This window comes from Melanostigma gelatinosum (assembly GCF_949748355.1).
Source record: "Melanostigma gelatinosum genome assembly, chromosome: 19".
NCBI classification, from domain to species: Eukaryota; Metazoa; Chordata; class Actinopteri; order Perciformes; family Zoarcidae; genus Melanostigma; species Melanostigma gelatinosum.
In genome coordinates this window covers 2,915,444-2,937,800 of record NC_136652.1, presented here as the reverse complement: position 1 = coordinate 2,937,800, position 22,357 = coordinate 2,915,444, and the positions used below count along the sequence as shown (strand labels likewise).

At 42.4% G+C, this 22,357-nt stretch overlaps 1 protein-coding gene across 1 annotated transcript in view; it reads left to right on the top strand.

The window, feature by feature from the left end:
- The first annotated feature begins 4,064 nt into the window (after positions 1-4,064).
- Positions 4,065-22,357, top strand: part of vsnl1a (visinin-like 1a) — a 29,913-nt gene continuing 11,620 nt past the window's right edge. Inside the window, exons 1-2 of the mRNA XM_079290562.1 lie at positions 4,065-4,275; positions 12,020-12,186. Coding sequence (XP_079146688.1) covers positions 12,025-12,186 — 162 coding nt within the window. The 5' untranslated portion in view covers positions 4,065-4,275; positions 12,020-12,024. The remainder of the gene's footprint in view (positions 4,276-12,019; positions 12,187-22,357) is intronic.

Genomic DNA, 22,357 nt, shown 5'->3' with positions numbered 1-22,357 from the left:
AAAACTCCAAGATTATGTTTCAATGCGTCATCAACATGTGTTAATTTGTGGTCATATTTACTTATTTTGCCCTCTGTCCCGTCACCGATGGAATCACCAGTTGATATTTCAGTTGCGTCTTCTGTGTATTTTTCTTTTTGTTGCAGCAATTTTCGCTCAAATTCTGGTGAGTTTTCTGGTTGTTTCTCGTGCTCACCAGTTTTTATTTCCTCTTGAAATCCTGTCATTCCTTCCCATTCTTTTATCTCAGTTGGCCCATCCATTGTAGGGATTTCAGCCTGTAAATATTCAACCTCCTTTGTCTTCATCTGGTCAGGACTGACAGGAAAACAGCCAGACTGATCCTGCTCTTTCAACTGATGTCCCACAGTATCATGGCTGTCTCGTCTTCCATCCCCTGCAGGAGGAGGCTTTGCTGGCCTGCTGCTGGGACTGGATTTCCAGTGACAGCTGCCGTCGCTGCCAGCCTTGTTGTGTGTTTCGTTGGTGTTGATAGAACAAGCCTGTGGTTCTGTGTATGACTGCCATAAGTCCTCTTTTTCATCTTTGCACTGCTGTGTTCCGCTGTGGTGATTTGACTTCCTGTTCTGGTCGGGGGCTGAAACCTCCTGTGATAGCCGGACGTCGGAACAGAGTGGGAGAGGTCTTTCCATCTCCAAGACTTTTACTGATGGAAATAATTCTACACCTGCAGCGGCACTCGCTGAGTTACAGCGCCTCTCTTTAGCCTCCCTGTCAGTTTCACTCCAGATTGCAGGGTCAATTACACTGAAAGGGCTTGCATCACTATCTCCTTCAGCAGGCCCTTGACTGATTTGTGCAGGCATTGGAGTCTCTGTTGTGTGATCAGGCGTTTCACTCAGAGCTTTGGCTATCATCCTGGCAGCAGCTTCCTCTCCTTTTGCCCCAAAGAAGTCATCAGCCTCAAGACTCGCACTCTCAATTGCAATATTTCTGGCTGATACCACATCATGAGAAACAATTGATCCCTCAGCAAATAGAGCAGCATAAGGGATGGAGTTTATGCTCATGCCATTCTCATTAACTTGGTCTTTTGTTTCCCCGTTACAGATGGTAACATTTTCATATTCACAAATCTGCAATTCTAATATTTTGTCCTCATTTTTTATACCTTTTGCCAAGTTCCCAGAGGGTTGCGGGTTTGAGTAGAAAGAATCAAAGTCTGCCTGAGTGAAATATAGAAGACTGTTATCTTCTTCATTTTCCATGCTGAAAAGGATACTCTCACTAAATCCATGCTCTTCCCACTCCTGATTACTCTCTTCAGCTTCTACAGATTGGCTCCACGTGTTACAGAAATGATGTAGCGCATTGCCATAAGTGTAACCAGACTGACATCTGACCCCCCCATTGCCATAAGTGTAACCAGACTGACATCTGACCCCCCCATCACTTGAACTGACTGTTGATGCTCGGATTTGACTGGCACTGTTTTGCACCGGTCTCCCAGCTTCGTTATTTCCAGCGTGAAGACCGAGAGCACCAGGGGGCTCGTCTTCAACTGATTTCCCCAGCAGTTTACAATCAGAATGACTGGACGAATCAGCGCTGGCGTCTTCTAAAGTCTCTTTTAAGGTCTCTGCTAATGCCCTGTCTTCATCATCTAGCAGGTATGAGCTGAGTTTGTCAGTTGCAGTGACTGGAGGCTGCTCATCTCTCACCAGGAGTTTGAAGCATCTCTCTGCAGCGATCAAACAGACTTCAGACGATCCGGTGTGTGCATCCTTAGTGTGTGAAGTAGTCAAGCTAGTAATGGGGATGACAATTAATTGAGCGTCTTGTGGTTGCTCATGAGGTTTTCCATCTTCAATATCAGCACGTTCTGCTCTGCATACTAAACCTGCATTCTCCTGCAAGGTACTTGTTGATGAAGAGGAGGTTTTCCAAAATGCCAAAAGTTCTGGAAAGTCAAAAGTGCTTTTGCCATTGTTGTCGTGTGTACAGTCTGTCCTTGGTCGTTTGGGGGAAAGTGGTGAAGTGAGCTCTCTCTCAGTTTGTGGACTGATATCTTCTTGTGTTATTGTATCCATTTTCTCTTATCTGAAATACCTGAAAAAGAAACAGCTTGAGTGAAAACAATGACTAGAGTGTCACTCTATCACAAGAATGCAATCATGTAATGCATAAGATTATTTTGGTAGATAACATTTCTAGAATAACCTATTCCACATTAAGACAGACTTAGAATACCGACTCAATCTAGTGATTCAAAATATGCTGTAAGAGGATGGTCTTTTGAACCTCAGCCTGTGCTATAGTCCTCAGCCTGTGATATAGGCCATTACCATAATAGCCCATTTGCTCTGTTGTATAAGAGCTATAGTCCCTCTTACACCAAACCTGAAAAACACATGGGAGTAATCCCACAGCAAAACACAACTACGTAATATTCAGTGAGTGCATTTCCTATAACAGAACAGAATGTTACACAGCATGATGCTGATTCTCTGTACAGAATACAGAGATGACACAGTAGCACTATTCTGTTGCTTCCATTCATTAACTACCAAATCAACAAATGCTGTGCATCAGTTTCTGACAAGGCCAGCTTTGTTTCAATGCACAATGTAGGCCCTTTCAGACATTTTGACTTGTCATGATAACTAATACTTATTATATATTAACAATGTGTCTGTTTTATTCAAATGTCCCAGTGAGCCATGACAGTGTGACAGTGAGCCAAGAGGCATCATTGAAACCAAAGCAGCTAAAATGGATTCATAATTAATAACACCTGTGTTTTTCTTACTGTGGCATGTCTAAATGTCTTCTATGAAAAAGGCCCTCATGTGTCCTGTATTCATTGTTAGAAGGAAGCATTTTAGGAAACCAAGGTGACGGCATCAAACATGTGATGTGTCTGTTACATATCTCTCTGTCTTGTAAATATATGTTCAAAGAGCTATTTTTTAAATATCAAGCACTCTATGATAACTTAGCAGAGCAAATATAATACACCTAAAATACGTTAGCACTGTCATAGCTACAGAATGCTTTATAGCAGACTGGACTTTAAATTACCAGGTGAAATAGTCATATTATAACATTCGCATAATCCCCTTACACAATGGATCATCAACGCAATCTCATAATATCATTAAAAAAACATATTTTTTGAATTGTGTTGCTGTGTGAACTGATTTGCTTCACCAATGTTTCTCACTAACAAGTTTATGCCAAATTTAGCGAGAAAAGAAAAACCTTTCAGGTAAGATAGCTGGCTAGCTGCTGACAATTCCCTGTTTTGAGCTAATCAGTTTTCATAACTCAAACCAGCATATCGATGTATGACAGTATGTTAAATAGAATGACTTGCATTAGCAAAGTCAGCTAACGTTAGCGGTTAGCTAGCTTAGCGTTTGTGGTATCTTATATTCTAACTCTATTATTAAAAACGGAACACAAGCAAACCTTTCGACATTGTAAGATAGTTAGGTCTTATGCTTCTTTAACCAGCTATTGTTAGTTAACTGTCAATTACTCACCTTCTAAGTTAATTCAGCAAGCATAACATACCTGACCCGATATGTGTGTCTGTTGGCTAGCGAATGATGATGTCGTTTTCCTGTTATCCTCTATGTGGCGCCAAACCACTGCTGCTGAACGAAGCTAACCTTATTTAGCTAACGTAGGAAATAGTTCGTTTCCATCATTGGATGTCACAGAAAGGTCGGATAAGAAATAGCTGAACTTCATTATCAAATATGAAAACTCGTGTTTGTATTTATCATTTCTTGCTGCCTTTGTTCTTTCTTTATTCTTCGCTGCATCATGTTTTCATACTCAACAACACACTGCGCGAGATGCACTGCGCGCGCGCTCTCTCCCTCTCTCTGTGTCTCTCTCTCTCTCCCTCTCTCTGTGTGTCTCTCTCTCTCTCTCTCTCTCTCTCTCTCTCTCTCTCTCTCTCTCTCTCTCTCTCTCTCTCTCTCTCTCTCTCTCTCTCTCTCTCTCTCTCTCTCTCTCTCAGTATCCGTCTCCTCCTCTCGGCACATCAACATCAGTGAGTGTTCAGCAGCATCGCCCTCCGGACCTGCACCGCTTACTTTCAGTCGAGGCTGACTTTTCTCCCGATAAATAAATAAACCCCCATAGAGAAAACAAAAACGCACGACAGAAATATTAAGCTACCAGTGGCTCAACGGGAAGCGTCAGACCTTTGAACCGCTTCTTTTTTCCCGTCCCCGCAGGTTTTCTTTTGACCACTCTAGACACCAGCCCGGACTTCTCCCGTTGACTCCGCACTCTCGCAAGGTAGGATGGATGTTCTGTGTGATGCGTTCAAGGGTTCCTGTTTTGTTTTTCTGTTTTTTATAGCATGGAGTAAATCATGTTATTGACCTGCATGATGTAACCTGCAGTGCGTCATCGTTTTGGTTGCATAAGACCCATTTATGGAGTTATTAATTAAATATGAATGATAACTTCAGGAACGACACTTATATATAGCCTCTGTAGCCGTTTGTACGTTTTGCACGTAAACACGCGACTTGTCACCGTTAGATAACATGGTTTTGTGCATGTCTTGCTTGGGTTTATTCGGACTGCCTAGACACACACGCACACGCACACCAGGCTTTCGATTCAACAACAAAAAGTGTAAAGGCAGAGACGAATCTGCATTTGTGCCGGCTGGTTAACACAATGTCCCCGATCAATGCGGACTGTGATTTGTTCTTGTACTCGACTACAATTGTTACTTTGCGTGGGCTGTCTTGGCTCTGCGTGGCACGAGGTGGTGTGATGATGTATTCTGGTGGAGTTTGGCACTGGTGCTGATGTTGCAAGGGTGTGTGTTGCGCGCTGAAGGAGGAGGGGGGGGGGGGTCTCTTTTTATCACACAACATCCTCACAATGAGGCTACTTGCAAATCAATGCAGGCGTGACCACATCTCATCCACGAACCCCTACATGCTTTGTGGAGGCTATATTCATTTATAGTCTTCTGCGCACAAACATACACACACATACAAAGCTGGATGACAGAAAGAAATCTAGCCGATTTCCGTGAATCTGATCCTGGAGCTGCATTGTTCCTATCTGATGGGGCCTCTCTTGGCTGGAGCTCTGCCTGCCGCTCAAGGTCATCCCCTGTTGGCAAATGATGCTAAAGGGACAGTGTTATTTATTAGCCTGCCTACCGCCTGGCTCAGGGGCAGGTCTTGCTGGTTGTTACGGGACCGTACAATGTGGCAGGTCCACACCTGTCTGCTGATGCGTTACCGCAGCTACCATTTGTTTTCTTGCTGGTTCTGACGAGGACCCGGCGGACTGTAAAACAAGGGGTAATGATTCAGGTCTGGAGTCAGCATGGTGCATCGCTACTGCAGGCTGACCCAGAGTGTCTTGTCCTAGACTCTGCCCCTCTCATCGCTCCGGCTAAGATAAAGCACTGACATCTGCTGATTATGCACAATACATGTCTGTGCACAGTAAAACAATCAAAAATAACACATGCTAGGAAAGTGTTGTGAAATAATCAGAGGGGGGGGGGGGGGGGGGGGGGGGGGGGTATGAGACAGATTTAGAGACATTACATTCTTGTGAGTACAAAATACTGAACACACCCCGCCCCCCTGTTAGCGCTTAATTCTATTCATGGTAATGGTTGTCTTACTGATGAAAACTCTTTGTTCATCTTTTCCTGTTACTGTTAGCCTGTGTTTGTCTGTGTTTGTCCGTTGTGGAAGCAGTGGAAATGTAACACAGCGAGCTGCAGAATGTAGGAATTTCCTCATTCTCACATTTAAAGGCTGCTGACTACCGAGGAATTACCGAGCAGAGAGATTTCGTGAAGTTATCTAACATTTAAAGATGGTTTTCATTCCATTCCTCCCTCAGTATTGCAGTGCAAGATGAGCATTGACAGATGAGAGTCACAAGGCTCCAGCTCTGAAAAATGGCAATTACTGGTGGTGTTGACATGAGAATGAAAAGTATGGAAGACGGATCATTAATTCCTGGCAAAACGGCACAAAAATGTGTATTTTCTAACTGACCATCCAATAACTCCGATGTGTGCAAACAGACACAATGGTGGTCTTTAAAAAGTCAATTCAAACATGCGTAGCAAAATGTTTTGCGAAAGCTCCAGCACGTTGCCAACTGCGTCACTTTAAAGGTTGTGCAGTTGCAGGTTTTACATAAAGTGAGATGAGGGGGCGGTATTCAAAAAAGTGTGATTTTATTTAAATGTTAGTTTTCCTTTTTTACACCATAAATTTAAAACTCAAGATAAATTCTTCTATAGTCTATATAAGTTACTTGTTTTATCAGGTGTATTGCTGCATGACATGTAAAAAAATCTCTCAGTGACGTAAAGCTGGCCCACCGGCAACACGCTGACATTATACAGACACAGCTTCAGCTCTGCTGCTCGCTGCATGAATGAAGGGAGACGGAGTAATGAGTAACACTTGCATTAAGATGCAGTGTGAGCTCTTGTGAGCACATTGTGTTCATATTAGAAGTGAATTGACATTTAGAACCCCATCAGAAGTCTGTCTCTTTCATCAGACATATTCCCCAGGTGTTCTGTGTTGTGTCTGCTTTAGCGTGATAGCGGAACGAGTCCTGAAACCTGGAAATGAGTCAGCATTTCTGGACTTCCAGTTCCCTCGTCTCTAAGTCAATGTGGTTTTTGATTTGTTTTTGTTTAGATGCCTTAAATGAGGCCTGTGATTAACAGACGCTTAAGATAATCAAACTTTTGTTCTACAATATAATATACTTCAGAAATACCCCTCTGGTGAATTTTGAAGTTTTGTGTACGTGTCTTCAAAAAGTCAGTGGCTAACAAGTGGCTACATGAGACTGCTAAACGCTATCACACCGATTAGTCCGCCATCACAGCCCCGTCGTGTTTACTCGCGCTCATGTGACCGTGGTGTAGTTTACAGCCTAACATTAGTTTACTTATGGTGACTGCATTCACGCTTCATGATCAAAATTTGAGAAGAATATCTTGCTAAACAAAACCTGTAAAACAAATCATAAATGTTTGTTTGCCACATTTTCTGCATTAATCCAAAATTCAACTTTTTGTCAAGGGAGCCAGTGCAATGCTAACTTCTGGGTTGGCCCAAAAACATTCGTCATCCCTGCAGCGCTCTTATTTATGCTGACAGTATGCTCATGTAAGTGCTTGTGTAGCCTTGAAATGCAGCACTTGAAGGTGCTAAAAGCGAAATTCAGAGCATGTCTATTGCCTCCACACGGCTCTCAACATGAAAAAGGCTGAGCCGGTGGCTCTGAGCTAACCGTGCTAACAGGGCTAACAGTGCAAACAACAACAGTGCTGACAGAGCTAACAGGGCTAACAGTGCAAACAACAACAACAGTGCTGACAGAGCTAACAGGGCTAACAGTGCAAACAACAACAACAGTGCTGACAGAGCTAACAGGGCTAACAGTGCAAACAACAACAGTGCTGACAGAGCTAACAGGGCTAACAGTGCAAATAACAACAATAGTGCTGACAGAGCTAACAGGGCTAACAGTGCAAACAACAACAACAGTGCTGACAGAGCTAACAGGGCTAACAGTGCAAACAACAACAGTGCTGACAGAGCTAACAGGGCTAACAGTGCAAACAACAACAACAGTGCTGACAGAGCTAACAGTGTAAACGTGAGGGGGAACTGGAGGGTGGGCGCTACGCTTCCACAACGATGGCGTCCAGCTGTAACCGCCGTATGAGAGCAGTGCCGAACGGCGGCCATGAGCTAGCCAGTGGGGCACGCTCACGTGCACTAACATGCACTAAAAAGCATGCACGGCCAGCCCAGCTATGTCAACAAAGCACAGAGAAGCTCTGATTACAACACACAGAGGACTTCGTTCTCTGCTCAGGTAGACTTTACTCCGCTATATCTTTACATAGATAACAGTTGTCAGCTATATTAATGTTCTGTATATCATATATAGAACATTATGCTTAATTCTTAATGATTTCTGTAGTTGTGGGATGCAGAGTGCATGCAAATTGACAAACACACATCAAATGCATCACACAGACCTACACAGAAACATAATGGCACGGCTGTCTGCTCACATCTCTCCCGGGACACATCTGTCTCCAGCTGCAGCTGCTGTCTTCAGACTCAGCCCATCTTGTCTGACAGACTATATTGTAGCAGGAAAGTGTTAGCAACTATCTGCGAGACTGGGAAGGGGCCGATCTTTATTTTTTAAAGAAACGTACTGTTTCTGTTGCGCTCGCTGTGAGATCTGGGAAATAACCCCGATGATGTCATAATGATGTCATCTCAGCTTGAGCATGCATGAAAACTACAAAGTTATATCAGAAAGCCCGCCTTAAGTGGTGGAGTAGAGTGTGAAACCAAGCAGGGAGGCTTTAATGAAATAAACCTTTTGAGTTGCATTATGGGACATTTTGGTGCCCGTTTATTTTGTCTTGAGCCATAGGGACTAAAAGTCAGGATATATCTGCTGCTTCCATTGTTTTTTTTAATCAGCCTCTCATAAATCCCCAAACGTCATATATAAGACTACATCACTGGATCAATGAATCCAAGTCTTTCACCACCAAGTATCTATTTTACTTCTGTCCATCCTGAGAGAGGCATCCCTCCTCCAAACAAATACAATTGAATTAAATTGAAAATTGAATTGAACCCTTCTGAAAACTGAAATCCTGTAGAACCAAAAAGACAATTGTCATCTCTACCAAGAACTAAAGAAGTCAAAATCAAATGCACTTATGGGCGTGTCAAAATGTCTTTTGTCCCCTCAATTACTGCAGAATCATTTTCACATATCAAGGAGGCATATTCTGAATGCGAGACAAATCAGACTGCCATGTGTTTGTGTTTTGGGGAAACAAATCATTGCCCGGCAACAGGGATTTTATTACACACTAATAGTTTTGCTGTTGTGCTTATCCACTGCTACTAAATCATTTGCCACCATTGAAAAACGCAGTGCACCAATTGTGTTGATTTTCCCACTAAAACTGCAGTTAAAGGATGTCAGGGTCAGTTCTGAACGAGAAAGGTATACAACGTCCTCTCCTTTCAGAAGCAGCTGAATGCACTGACAATACCAGCCAGTCACATTAACACACGGCTGTTTTTCTATGCTCTTCAACAGCTCCTATTTGAGAGATGCAAGGTTTTTTATTCAAACACTTTTTGTTTGCTCATATTGCATAAGCTGTGCGATAGTATTACCTCCTCACACACAGACGGCTCATGTAAACGTAGGGGAAAGGGTGGATGGATGGGATGTAATGGTCCTGTGGCTTTATGCACCATGTGAGTAAATGAGCGATAACTTTCTGAGTTCGCACGGTGTCAACAGTTTTGATTTAGTGTTATTTTTGTGATCAAGGCTTCTGAATCTGAAACATTATTTTCCTGTGTTTGACAGTTGCAACGCAAAAAGAAAAGGGCCTTGATTTGCACAAATGCAGATGATCCAAAATGCTGCTTATCCCTGAATGAATGAATGAATGAATTCATCAAGGATGAGCCAGAAGTGATGTTTGTCGGTGAGCATCAGTCAAGTCGAGGCGCTTCATTGGGCTCAGCTGATAGAGGACATCCATCCAGGTCCATTTTTCATTTTCAGATTTTATTGATAACGTCTAAGTTTCTTCATGACCTGGCTCCAGACTATAATGTAGACCCTTCAATCCCTTATGAGCCTTGACATGATTGATGACCACCGGCAGTGGTCTCCTGTCTCTTCCAGAGTCCAGGCTGAAGAACCAAAGGGGACAGAGCGTCAGGGCTGTCTGACTCACTGTCTTCTTTTCAGTCTCATCAGAAGAATTATCTTCTTAAAACTTTGTTTTCATTTCTTGTTTATTATCTTAATCTTGCTCTTCATGTATTTCATCATTCACTTTGATATTTTATTAAATTTTCTCTCTGAAAATTACGTGTGCTTTGTTTTTATAAGTAATAATAATAATTATTATAATAATGAACTACCTGAATTCCCAATCATCACAATATTAATAATAATCATAATCATAAAACGATTAAGTTTAGTTATAGAGCACTTTTCAAGCTGAAGCACAAAGTGATTTCCACATTAAAAAATTTCCAGAATAAAAAATACATATTAACATCTGAACAGCGTAGTTAGTCATACCTGCAGTGATGTCATTTGTAACGAATGAATTCATTTTTTGTATTGTTCCTTCAGTTAACAGGCATGATTAGTCATACCTTGAATTTCACTTTTGTACATCATGAATCATTAGTTCCTTGGTGAACTTGGGTCATGCCGAGTTTGGCTGGAAGCAATTAAAAAAATTGGATTTCAGAGCAAAGTATATCTCTTCCTCAGACGAATGGTTGATGTGCCTGAGCTGCTTGAAGGCTCTGAGGGCTCTGCGTAAAGTTAGGGCCTTTTTCTTTTCATCATTTTAAAAAGAATAACTTTTCTGATCGATGTGTTGCTCTTTCCACTGTTCTCCCTCTCCTTCAACGATGAAAGACATCTGAATTAGACACACAGATACACACATCAAACAATACAAACCCACTACCTGCCCAACTCCATTCACATCGAAGCTTCAACAGATAGTTCTGCGCTTTAGGAAGGAAACTTATTGGAGTTCTTGCCAGCACTTAGATGAGAACATTGATATTACTGAGTGGTATTGATCTTCTTGAGGCAATCAAGCCTTGAAAATGAGCAAGACTTCAGAGCTTTGAAAAAAAAGAGAGAGATTCGTTTTTGTTGCGGTATCAAGACTGCTGATTAGCAGCCAACTTCAGAGTTGGACGTTGGAGCTACTATGAAAGCAACGCAGGGAGGGTTTTTAAAAACAGTCCCTGTACATAACCTGGCTACCACATGATGTAACTCTGGCTTTCAAAAAAGGCAGCAAAGCGATGCGTTACCTGTCTCAGGTGAGCTCCAGGTGTCTGCGTTGTTGATCTTTCTAGCATATTGAAACAAATGGACAACAGATGCAACCTCGAAGGTCCACAATCAATCTAAAAACGCATGCTTTAGAAAAATGGTCCCGAAGAAGCGTCCTTGAATGGAACTTTGCAAAAGCTAACGCAGCATAGCAGGCCCCTGGTTATGTGTGCAGCCCCCCTTGGATGCCTGCCAGAGGCACAGACAGATTGGCTCCACACACACTGTTGCCACCACGCTCCCCCCCCCCCCCCCCCCCCCCCCCGGCCTTTACGGAGCTAAAGAGGTCCAATAAAGCATCTCAGCAGAGAGGAATGGTAGAAATGCTCCAAAACTCGAACCATCTTTAGCTTATTATGATAATTACGGGTTGGTTAATGAACATACTCGAGGCCATAAAGCGGCAGCATCAGCACTGTGCAGATACCAAAGAGGCAGCTGGGTGCAAACAACTGCAGTGGAGAAATTAGGGGGACATTAAACACCGAAGTCAGTCACAAAGGGACAACTACTTTAAGATTATTACTCTTTCCAAAAGAGTTCCATTTGAAAGTGAGATACTCACCATTTTAAAGGTCAACGGCTAAAGGCTAAAACACATGTCCATAGGCTGGGGCTAAGGATGGGCAGGGAATCATTTCTCTCAAAAAGAGTCTGCATTTTACAGCCTATTACTGCAAAAACTCAGGACGGATTTAAGGGTTTCAGAGTGCCTCTAAAAATGAAACAACAAACAAAGAAAAGTAGGACAAGCAGCTGATCAGAGGAAAACAGGAAAGAAATGTTGCATGTGTAACAAACTGACCCTATTACTCAAGAAGATCTAACAGTAGAGGACTCGTTTCCAGCTCTATTCCTGTGCCTCATACTACAGCCCATTTGTTTTAAAGCTTATTTTTAGACAGCGCTTTGGTTCGCACTTTCACAGTTCTCTAGAAATCTCTATTTTCAGCCCCGATAAATAGCTCTGTGACAGCCTCCATATATTAAGGCTCAGAACATGTCATTTGTAAAGCAGTAAAGTCTGAGCTGAAAGGTGCCTAAATCATTCATTTTGTATGTGTGTGTGTGTGTGTGTGTGTGTGTGTCCTGTTCGCAGGCAAAATGGGGAAACAGAACAGCAAGCTGACCCCTGAAGTGATGGAGGACCTGGTGAAGAACACAGAGTTTAACGAACATGAGCTGAAGCAGTGGTACAAGGGTTTCCTGAAGGACTGTCCCACCGGCCGCCTCAACCTGGAGGAGTTCCAGCAGCTGTATGTCAAGGTGAGACTCGCTCCCACTCCATGGATAACACACACACACACACTGTGTGTTTCAGCGCCCATTTGTTCGTGCTCGCCACACACACACACACACACACACACACACACACGGAGCAAGAGTCGATCTGACTGGAGTTGAATAAAGCAGTGGATGTTGAGCCACTAACGATGAGGTTGGATAGAGTACGTTTTGTTAGAGTTCAACTGAGGAGAACAGGCGAGGCGAGAACAGACGCTGCCCAACTCATTATCGGCTACTAGTTGTTGACAAATGCTGATGGTGCTTGAATCGATGTCCTATGAAAAGCTCAAATGAATGTATGCGTCATACTCTTAAAACTACACCCACCAGAATGGGAAAATCTGCGCCGCAATATGCAACCAAGTGCTAAAACGCTAACTATATGCCTGTAGTAGCTAAAAAACACTTGACTACAGATGTATCAGTCCTTTTTGATGAAAGCTGATGTGACCCAATAGCAGAACAAGGAGCTAAAAGATGCTTAAACACTGAGCTGAGGAGAACTGCAGTTACATTATAATTGTGAATAACAAAACATTGATAAATGTAGCTTTAATTCAGGTTAGTGTGTCATTTATAATGTGTATGGGAGGATGCAACAGTAGCATTAGTAATAGTATCGCAGCATCAGTGTTAATTATTAACTGTGTTCATTTTAAAAGGACAACAAAATGCACTCTATGTGGGTTTTCCCACAATTTATATGAACAGGGTTGGTTGGGGTTACATGAATACATTCTGAATCACCACAAAAACCACTGAGGGAAATCACATTCCCGTTATAAACCCTGCAAGATTTTAGCAGGCATCCTGCCATGTTCCCATTCGCCACTCCTGTATCTGGGCAGAAAACCAACAGAGTGATGATTATCTTCACCTGCTAATATGTAGCCTACTGCATCTCATTACCTCTGACAGAGCAGAGTCAATCTAGTCCATAATGTATTCATTTAGTCTTAGAAATCAGACAGGAACACTTTCATAGAAACAACCAGAAGGCTCAATAATATGTAGTCACCGCCACGATGAGTGCTGCTACTACCACAGCTATTACATCTGATTCATAGTACTTACTGTATGTCCCTATTTTGTCAGGCTTATCTCACACCTTGTGTCCTCTTTGTACCGTATGTTTCAATCTTCTAAGAGTCCTCATGGAAGAAAGTGCTGTGAGTAGAGTAAGAACAGGCATCCATCTTTTATCACAGTGCCAGGAAATGCCTCATAGCCAGAGGAGGCTGCCGTTACATAAGACACGCCCGGGTACTGAGGTCATGGGGGCACTTCCTCTAAATGCCATCAGAGCTCATGCGTCAGCTGAGACCACAAGAGGACGTAACAAAAAAAAGAATCAGCTCAGATCTGAAGGGGTCTTTAGGCTTCTGGGTAAATCCTATTCTTGACCTATTAGTGACCTGCCTGGACTTAATGTACTGTTTTATTTGGACTTCCACACACACACACTGTTCTCTCGCTTCTTCTTCTTCTTCTTCTTCTTCTTCCTTTTTTCTCTGTCTCTCACTCCTTTAACTTCCACTGGCTCCCTTTGTGGAGGTAATCATCTCTCAGGCTGTGAAAGGGACGGAGAGGAAGAGAGAAGGTGATACAGAGGCAGAGTTGAGAGGGAGAGGCATCAAAGAACAGGAAGAGAGGAAGAAACAGGGGAAGGGGAGATGGAAATATTAGCTGTGCATATCTCGAGGATAGTGATATTCATATTTGATGCTGCGGCGTAGCGTATGCTTGCTTTGTGGAGCGACATCAGTATTATCGCTCCCACAGTTTGATCAGGACTGGGGGGTCATGATCACTTATATCATTATAAGAGGAAGTAATGAATCTCAGTTCCTTCAAAACAGTCAGATAGTTGAGTTCAACAATGACTTTTGATCAGTCGCTTTATTCAACATGATGGCTGAATGGATATAGAAATGAAGAATGTGAAATTAGAAGGAGATGAAATGGTTTCCAGATGTTAATAACTCAATTTAAATGTCCATCAGTAATATCAATTAAAATAGAATCGCGTATTTAAATGCATGTTTTCTATTAAAGTAATCAGAAATCTCTCGCTGTGGTAAAGAGGCTGAATAGATGATTTATTGGGAAAAAAACTGCACATCTCTTGAGTTATACCCATGTGCTGTAATGTGTACAGGCACGGTCAAACAGCTAAATCATCATCACAAATAGTTGTGTTGGAGGCTTGGGGACATAAGAACTAGTCAGTCACAACAGCTCTCTGTGAGCATTTAGACTCACTGTGTTTAGGACTTCTTAATATATCCGTAATACATCGATATAGTGATATGAGACGAGATATTGTCTTAGATTTGGTAAATGGTAATGTTGTCTTTTCCTGCTTTTAAAGGCTGCAATAGTTGCTCTGTTATTTGTCTATACCCACACAGTCATATCCACATTATTGATGATTATTTATAAGAAATCACATGTACATTTTTTATTAAAGCCCCAATAATCAACCATACAATATCTTCAACATTGAGGTATTTGGTAGAACACAGTGTGATATTGTAGTTCATTGTAGAAGCAAGAAAATAAATTCTGTTCAAAATCAATTCTCTCTCGATAGCCTCACCTGAGAGGTCAGTGTGACGACGCCTTACCTGTCGCTGCTCATAAAACCTGGTCAGACTATGCCAGGTCATTGAAGTGACCTCCTGCAGGTCTTTCTTCCCCACTGGATCCTCACTTTCAGTGGCTTCGCCGATGCCAGACAGTGATGCACAAACAGAAGAGTCTTCTGTGAAAAGTCACACTGAGCGGCTCGCACGCCACAGGGTGGGAAACGTCTCCTCCCTGATACGCCAGCCGCTCTGGGAGCCGTTCGTAACAGGATTACCACGCTCCCCGAGATGCTAAAGTGATCGATTTTGTCACTAGATTATTGTTTTTTTCCTTGCAGATAACTGTGAACACACACACAGACACACACAGTGATTCATACACATCCAAAACACAATACGGTTGGTCTCCTGCCAGTGGGTGTTCTGTTGTTGTTAATGTGATGAGCTAGCATTACAGCGTCAGTATAATGGACTTCATTAGGGTTTCTGCTACACACAGCAACTCTCTGTTGTTGTTTCACGGAGAAAAACAGCAAAAGAGAAACAAGAAGAAGCAGTTTCACACTACAACTACGTATTTTTGAACTTGCAGGTGCTGTCATGGTTTCTCTGTACCACTGGAAAGGCATTAGGGATGTGCTTTATTACACTTTTGTATCCAGGTGTCAGTTAGTATCATGATGTATAATAAGGCTGGAAAATAGGACATTTTTAAATGACAAAAATAACTTTAAACTCCTGGTGTGTTGCTTTAGATGAGAAGTGATGTGAAGGGGAGAGAAGACGGCCTCGCTGTAGATTGGAAGCATTGTTGTGACACTGGCCCACACACACACACATGCAGATGCTGGCCTGAATATGGATGTGTGGATGGATTCCGCTCCGTTGCGTCTCGCTTGCATAGCCTCAAGGCTTGGTGCGTGTTTGTGCATGTGTGTGTGAGCAACACTTACCATCCAGACTGCTATCTCCTCCCCAGAGGGACAGACAGATGATAGGCAGGTAAATGGAGCGACAGACGGACACTGACATCATCGGGCCAATCGCCTGTTTCCGTGAGGAAACATATGTCGCCTGATCACGGGAGACAACAGACTGAAGGAGAAGACAGAGAGGCAGCATTAGATCGACGTTGTTTTAATTTATTTGAAAATCCTTTTTGTGATAACACAGATAGTGTAGTGCAGCCGAACACTGAATACGACATTTGTAGGCAACCAAAATGTTACAATTAGCTTCTATGAAGTCAAAAACCACTGTTCAGGGTTCAGTTGTAAGACAAAAAAAACGACAACTCCCAGACCGGTCAACACCGCAGCAGCGATCTGTCAATCACCGTGTAGCCCCGCCCTAAAGCATCCCCTGCTTTATGGTCTGTTTGACTCTAAATGGACCATCATTTACTAAATGAACATCATGCTGTATTGAAGAAGACTTGAGACTAGAGATTGAGACCATAAACTCATGTTTACAATGTTTACTGAGGGAATAAATCAAGAGAGAAGTAGAGTCATTTTCTCATAGACTTCTATACAACCAGAGGAGTCGCCCCCTGGTGGACATTAGAGAGAATGCAGGTTTAAGGCACTTCCACAATGGCTTACATTCTTAGACCCGGAGGTCACCACCTGATTGTGTGGATCAGTCCGAGCCACTTTGTTTGTTTCCATTAGAACCAGGGCTGTTCATCAGCACTGGATTTGCACACAGAGCGGACAGCTGGCAGACGGTGAGGAGATATTCGCTCAATTTGACAAAGAGACTCTACCATGAACTAGTTTTGTAGATTTTGAAATACAGTGTGCTTGGAATTACTAATCTGTACAACTCAATTTTATGAAACAGCACATGGTTCGAAATACCAAGTCTACTTAGGCAAGGAAAAGGCCGAGACAGGACTTTATTTCAAGATCCAGATCACAAAATGATGGCAGGCATCTCCCATCCTAGAGGTACATTTTTGGCAGGTCCATTACTCACTTCATGTTGTTTTAATTTGATATAAGATACGACATGTAAACATAAACAATGTAGCAAATACAACTAGGGCCTGAAACGGCTCTTATGATAGATACAATACAATTATACTGAATGTCAGTGAACAACATTACAGTGTGAGTAAGGGCATCGGTTAGATATTTGTGCTTCTTTAATTCCAACAACTTGATGAAAAGCTGAAACTGATCATAAAAATAAAGTGGTGTCCCATCACACTGGACAGGGGTAATAATGTGGAGGATCACCAGAGGCCCCACAATACGATAGTATCACAATACTTAAGTCACAGTAACGTATGACTGCCATTTTAAACATTTTGTGATAGTGTTGCGAGAACATATATTGCGATGTAATGCAATTCATAACTATATATGATGCGGTTTGTCTATTTTTCACTCGGCTTATCTCAGACCGACCAACCAACCGACTTCCTGCCAATCCCGCTGACTTTACCCATGACTGCAACAGAAAACAACAGCGCACCATCTAGTGGACTGAATAAGCAATTGTTTCAGCAATTTATATTTGAAATATTAAAAGTGATATATTTTTGATATCAAATAAACGATCGATACCTGGCGTCAGTGAATCAATACTAAATGGCCAAAATATCAGGATACTCTGGACTTTACCCCTCTGCTTCAGTGTATGTGTCTTTTTCTCCCACCTCTCACTTCTTCCCTGCCATCTCTCTCTCTCTTTACCTCTCCCACATCCCTTCCTCTCTGCCCAAGTGGGCTGGTGGCTGCCATACACTAAGAATAGCTTTTGTCATCTCAGAAGCTCTCCATGGCTGTCACAACACAGGCACAGGAACACAGAGCGGAGCGCTTCACACAGTGTCTCCAGAAAGGCAAGAAATTCTGTTGATGCAGTTTTAGAGACACAAAACACTTTGTGTTCACTTGAAAAGACTTCTTTTCATGAGCTGGGCTGTGCTCGAACATAGAAACATTCCCAACTTTTTGCTCCGAAGATTTGAGTCAAATGATAATGATAAACTCCAGACTAAATGACTCATTATGACAGTGACTAGTTTACAATGTTTAGAAAGCACAGAGGGAGGGGAATCTGACACTGAATAAGCAGACTGTCATTTTCACGAAGACAAACAGTGGTTTCTGAACAGAAAATTGGTGTTAATTGCTGAGAGTGTCTGTGTCGGTGTTTGCAGAGATGAGAGTTGCATCTGAAATGAGCCGTAACGGAGAAAACAGACACATAAATACACTGAGAGAGGCAGAAAGGAAGAAAGAACGATGGCTGCATAGAGACAGGCTGGAGGGAGACTACTGGATGGATGGATTTATGATAATGAATTGCTTTTGACCTATCAGCCGCTGTCTGGCCTCTTTGCAGTGTCTCACTTCGGACCTTGAAGTTGCAATTGAATAACTCAGCAACTTCCAGCGAGTCTCACTGCTGCTGCTGCTGCTGGAAGAGGAGAAGGGAAGTTAGGGAGTGCCTTTAGATGCACAGAGTAAGATAATGCTGCGTGTTCTGGGGGGGAAATCATATCCTGATTGAGCTGTGTGTCCGTTAGCACATCCTTTGTGGGAATAAATCACTCATCGTGGCTGAATGGTGAGGGCAACAGGCCACACAGCTATTAGTCTCACCGTGTAGGTTTGAATCCAGTGGGGTGGTGGGGAGAACAACCTTCAACTGGTTAACAAGGGTTCAAGCCACCGGGTCAGCAAGCACCCACCCATGAGAAAGACACTGAATCAGCATCGGCCTGACCTCTGACCCTCGTATGGAGGGAGGCAAGCAAGGAGATCCCGGCTTACAGGAAGCAAGTTACATTTCTATTATGTATGAAAGAAAAGATTATGACAAAAATAAATGCTGATTCAAACAATGATGCCAAGATGTTGTTGTGTATTCAAATATGCACTCGAGGTCAAGTCAGGTAGTCTTGCATTTGTCAAAGTAGTCTGTAAATAGAATGGGCCTTGGTAATGAATGGAGTGCGTCCTCCCAGCCTGTAGTGCTCTGGAGGAGAACATGATTAGGTTAGGAGCCCGGCTTCCCTTTCTTTCCCTCCTGTTCTTATCTTGCGTCTCTCTTCTGCTCTCGTGGTTTGTCTCTCTATGTCTTGCCATTTGTAGTCGTTCTCATTTGTTGCTGTCAGCTTTCGACTGCTTTGTAAACTCCTTGTCTCTGCGTCTTATATCTAATATCTAATATTCTGCTGTATTTTTGATCAAAAGTATGATCCCACTACATTGGTAGTTAAGATAAAGTTTGACATTTTGGGAAATGGGCTTATTTACTTTCTTGCAAAGAGTCAGATGAAAATATCAATGCCATTCTCATGACTGTACACTAATAATGAATCTCCACTACAGCCAGGAGACAGTTAGCTTAATTTAGCATAGAGTCAAAACAGCTAGCCTGGCTCTGTCAGTAGGCTAAGCTAACCCGCACCACCTGCTGGTTTGAGATTCAAAATGAACTTGAAAGTGCACCTTCACACCTTTGACTGCTTTGTTTAGGTGTTCCTCAGGGTTCAGCATTGGGTCCACTCTTAGTTTGACTCTTTTCTCTCTTTTGGGTTTAAGCATCAGGCCTGTTGAGAGTCAGCTCTTTGCAGCCTGTTTGTTTGTCCTCGCTGTCCCAGCTGTCCAACCTGCATAACTTAACACAACTTAAGTGTCTGACAGATTGAAACTATTCTCAGAACTGAAGGATGGCAAAACAGGACAGATAGAAAGCAAAACCATTGGGGCCATGAGAGCCAGAGGCTTGTTTTGCCCCAAAATGATACTAGCAACATGACAGCCCTTGTTCAGATGGTGCCACAACTGCATCTAAGTGGTTTGACAGATAAACACATTCGTAAAGATGTGTAAATCCATTAGTGGTGGTAGACAATCAGCAACATCTGAGTTCCATTACCCATGGGTGCAGTGGGTCAGATAAATATGGCTGCCATGTTCTACAGACAGCTTGTTTTTCCACATACAGTCAGTGAAAACGTTTGATTATGAAGGCTAATTTGAACACAACCACAGTGACAAAAACAAAACACAGAAGCAGTTGTTAGTGTTATATACTCCATCAGCATTGGAATCATTGATGTTTTTATAATTTGGTGAAAATTTCAGAAGTAACATTTAAAGAAAACAACTTCAAACTGTACAGCTGTATTTGTGACTGACAGACGCTCTGGGTATCTCCGCCGCTATGAATAGTTTTGATGCGAAATATTTGCAGGTGAGTATTCCCCATTTGTGTGTCATTTATTAATCCTGCCTCCCGGTGTGTGAAGGCCTTTAGTCAGATGGGAATAACAGCACAAGGCAGCACAAGCACATGAATGTTTGCATGCAGATTCAGGCATTTGAGGTCTTTTCATACACATGGCACCCGTGCAGGAAAGTCAGACATGAATGATGAACGCATGGTTGAGGAGGAGAAGCCAAGGAGGTTCGATGAGTCGTGTAGAACAAAGGCACAATGCAAATAACGACCCATAATGTAGCCATCTGAAGAACAAATGGAAAAGAGGTTGTGTGTCGTGTTCCATCGTGCGGTGTTCTCTGAGTGGGAGAAGCTTGCAGGGCCGGCCATGAGCTTTTTTTAAAAGGTGGCTTCAAACTGCTGCGGATTTATCTTGCCAAGTGCTTTAGATACCAGTCATTCTGGACACACCACTGGCCAATTTATTTTTTATTTTTTTATTTTTTTCAGGGACAATGCACACTAATCAACAGTTACACTGTAAGTGAGCCAGAGTTAGCCAGAGAGGCTAATTTCCATCTGCTGTCACCGGCCAGATGTTTCAAGGCAGCCTAAAATAACAAAATCTCAAATTGAAACGGAGTTAAAATTCATAGAGAAACAGACAGCAACATATAGACAAAACCGAAACACAGCAAAAGAAAAGTGTACGACATTAAAGCAGAGCAGACATAACAGGTTTCAGCATGCGTCACGCAGAACAGACCCACCTACAGGACAAGCACATGTAACACTGAAGCACTTAACATACACGTCAAAAAAATGGAAAATAGCAACACTGATCAAGACAAATGCACATATGGGCAAAACAAGCAGGCAGGACAGACAGTACATCGATGCTTGCACACCAGATTGGCAACAAGCCATTTCTTTAAGTGATGCTTGAATGTTTGGTACGTGTTTTGTGTATGTGTGGTGGCACAGCATTCCACCAGTGAGCTGCCTTCACAGAGAATGTAGATTTACTGAATGAGCTTGACCTATGTGGAATGACACAATCACCTCTTGAAGCAGATCTAGTGAGTCTGCTGCTTTGAGCGCTTTGTTTAATAAAATCACTAAGTGGAGGTGGGGCCATACCATGTAACATTTAAAAAACCAGAGACACATCAGTGAATTTAATGATGTTCTCCCAACTCAGGATATGATGTTTGGTGAGAATATTGCAGTGATGGTGACTTTTGGGGTTTTTATCAAGTGTTTTTAGGGCTTGTTTATGGAGAATATGAATGGATTTTAATGTCGTGCTGCTGGCTTGTGCCCAGCTGGTTCAGCAGTAGGTCAGATGGGGGATAATCATTGCATTAAAATACAATTTTGCAGCTTGCATGGTTAGACAGTGTCTGATATATCTAAAATTCATGAGATTAAATTTTAAGACATTTGTCACATGTTTTACCTGTTTTTTAAAAGAGAGATTAGAATCAATAAAAATTCCTAAATATTTAAAATCTGACACTACCTGTAGCCTCTCACCAGCAACATAAACATCTGGCTCTAGTGACACTTTGCAAGCTCTCTTTGTGAAGGACATACAAACAGTCTTTTTAACATTTAGGTGAAGGCAGGAATCTGCAAGCCATTTAGTTACATTTGTCATTGTGGATGTGAGTTTAAGTGCAGCTTGTTCTTTGTTCTTTGCGTGCGCATAAATCACTGTGTCGTCAGCGTACATTTGAATATCACACCCATCCCAGACACCCGGCAAATCATTAATGTATAAACTGAATAGTAAAGGTCCTAAAATAGAACCCTGGGGTACTCCCACGTTAGATCTTAGAGTAGATGATGTAACATCACCCACTCTGACACACTGGGTTCTTCCTTCAAGGTAGGATTTCAGCAAGGCAAGAGACTCTTGGGAAAAGTTAAAATTTGACAGTTTGTTAATCAGGACATTGTGATTAACCGTATCAAAAGCCTTCTTCAGGTCAAGAAAAACCGCTGCTACTACACCCCCTTTATCCATTTTAAGCTTCACATTCTCTAAGAGGAAGCAGTTGGCTGTTTCAGTAGAATGATGAGCCCTGTAACCAAACTGCATAGGATGCAGCTGATATGGAGAGCCATTGAGATGTTTAATGAGTTGCTCTGCAACACATTTTTCAACAATTTTGGAAACAGCAGGGAGGATACCGATTGGACGATAATTGGAGACATCGGTTGAATCTCCTGACTTAAAAATGGGTGTTACTATGGCCGATTTCCATCCTTTTGGAAATGAAGATAAAGCGAGCGAGTCCTCCCTGTTTCCTCTGTTATTCTGCCTCTCTTTGAGTTGCGTCACAAGAAGCAGAGGGTAGCCCTCAGATCTACCT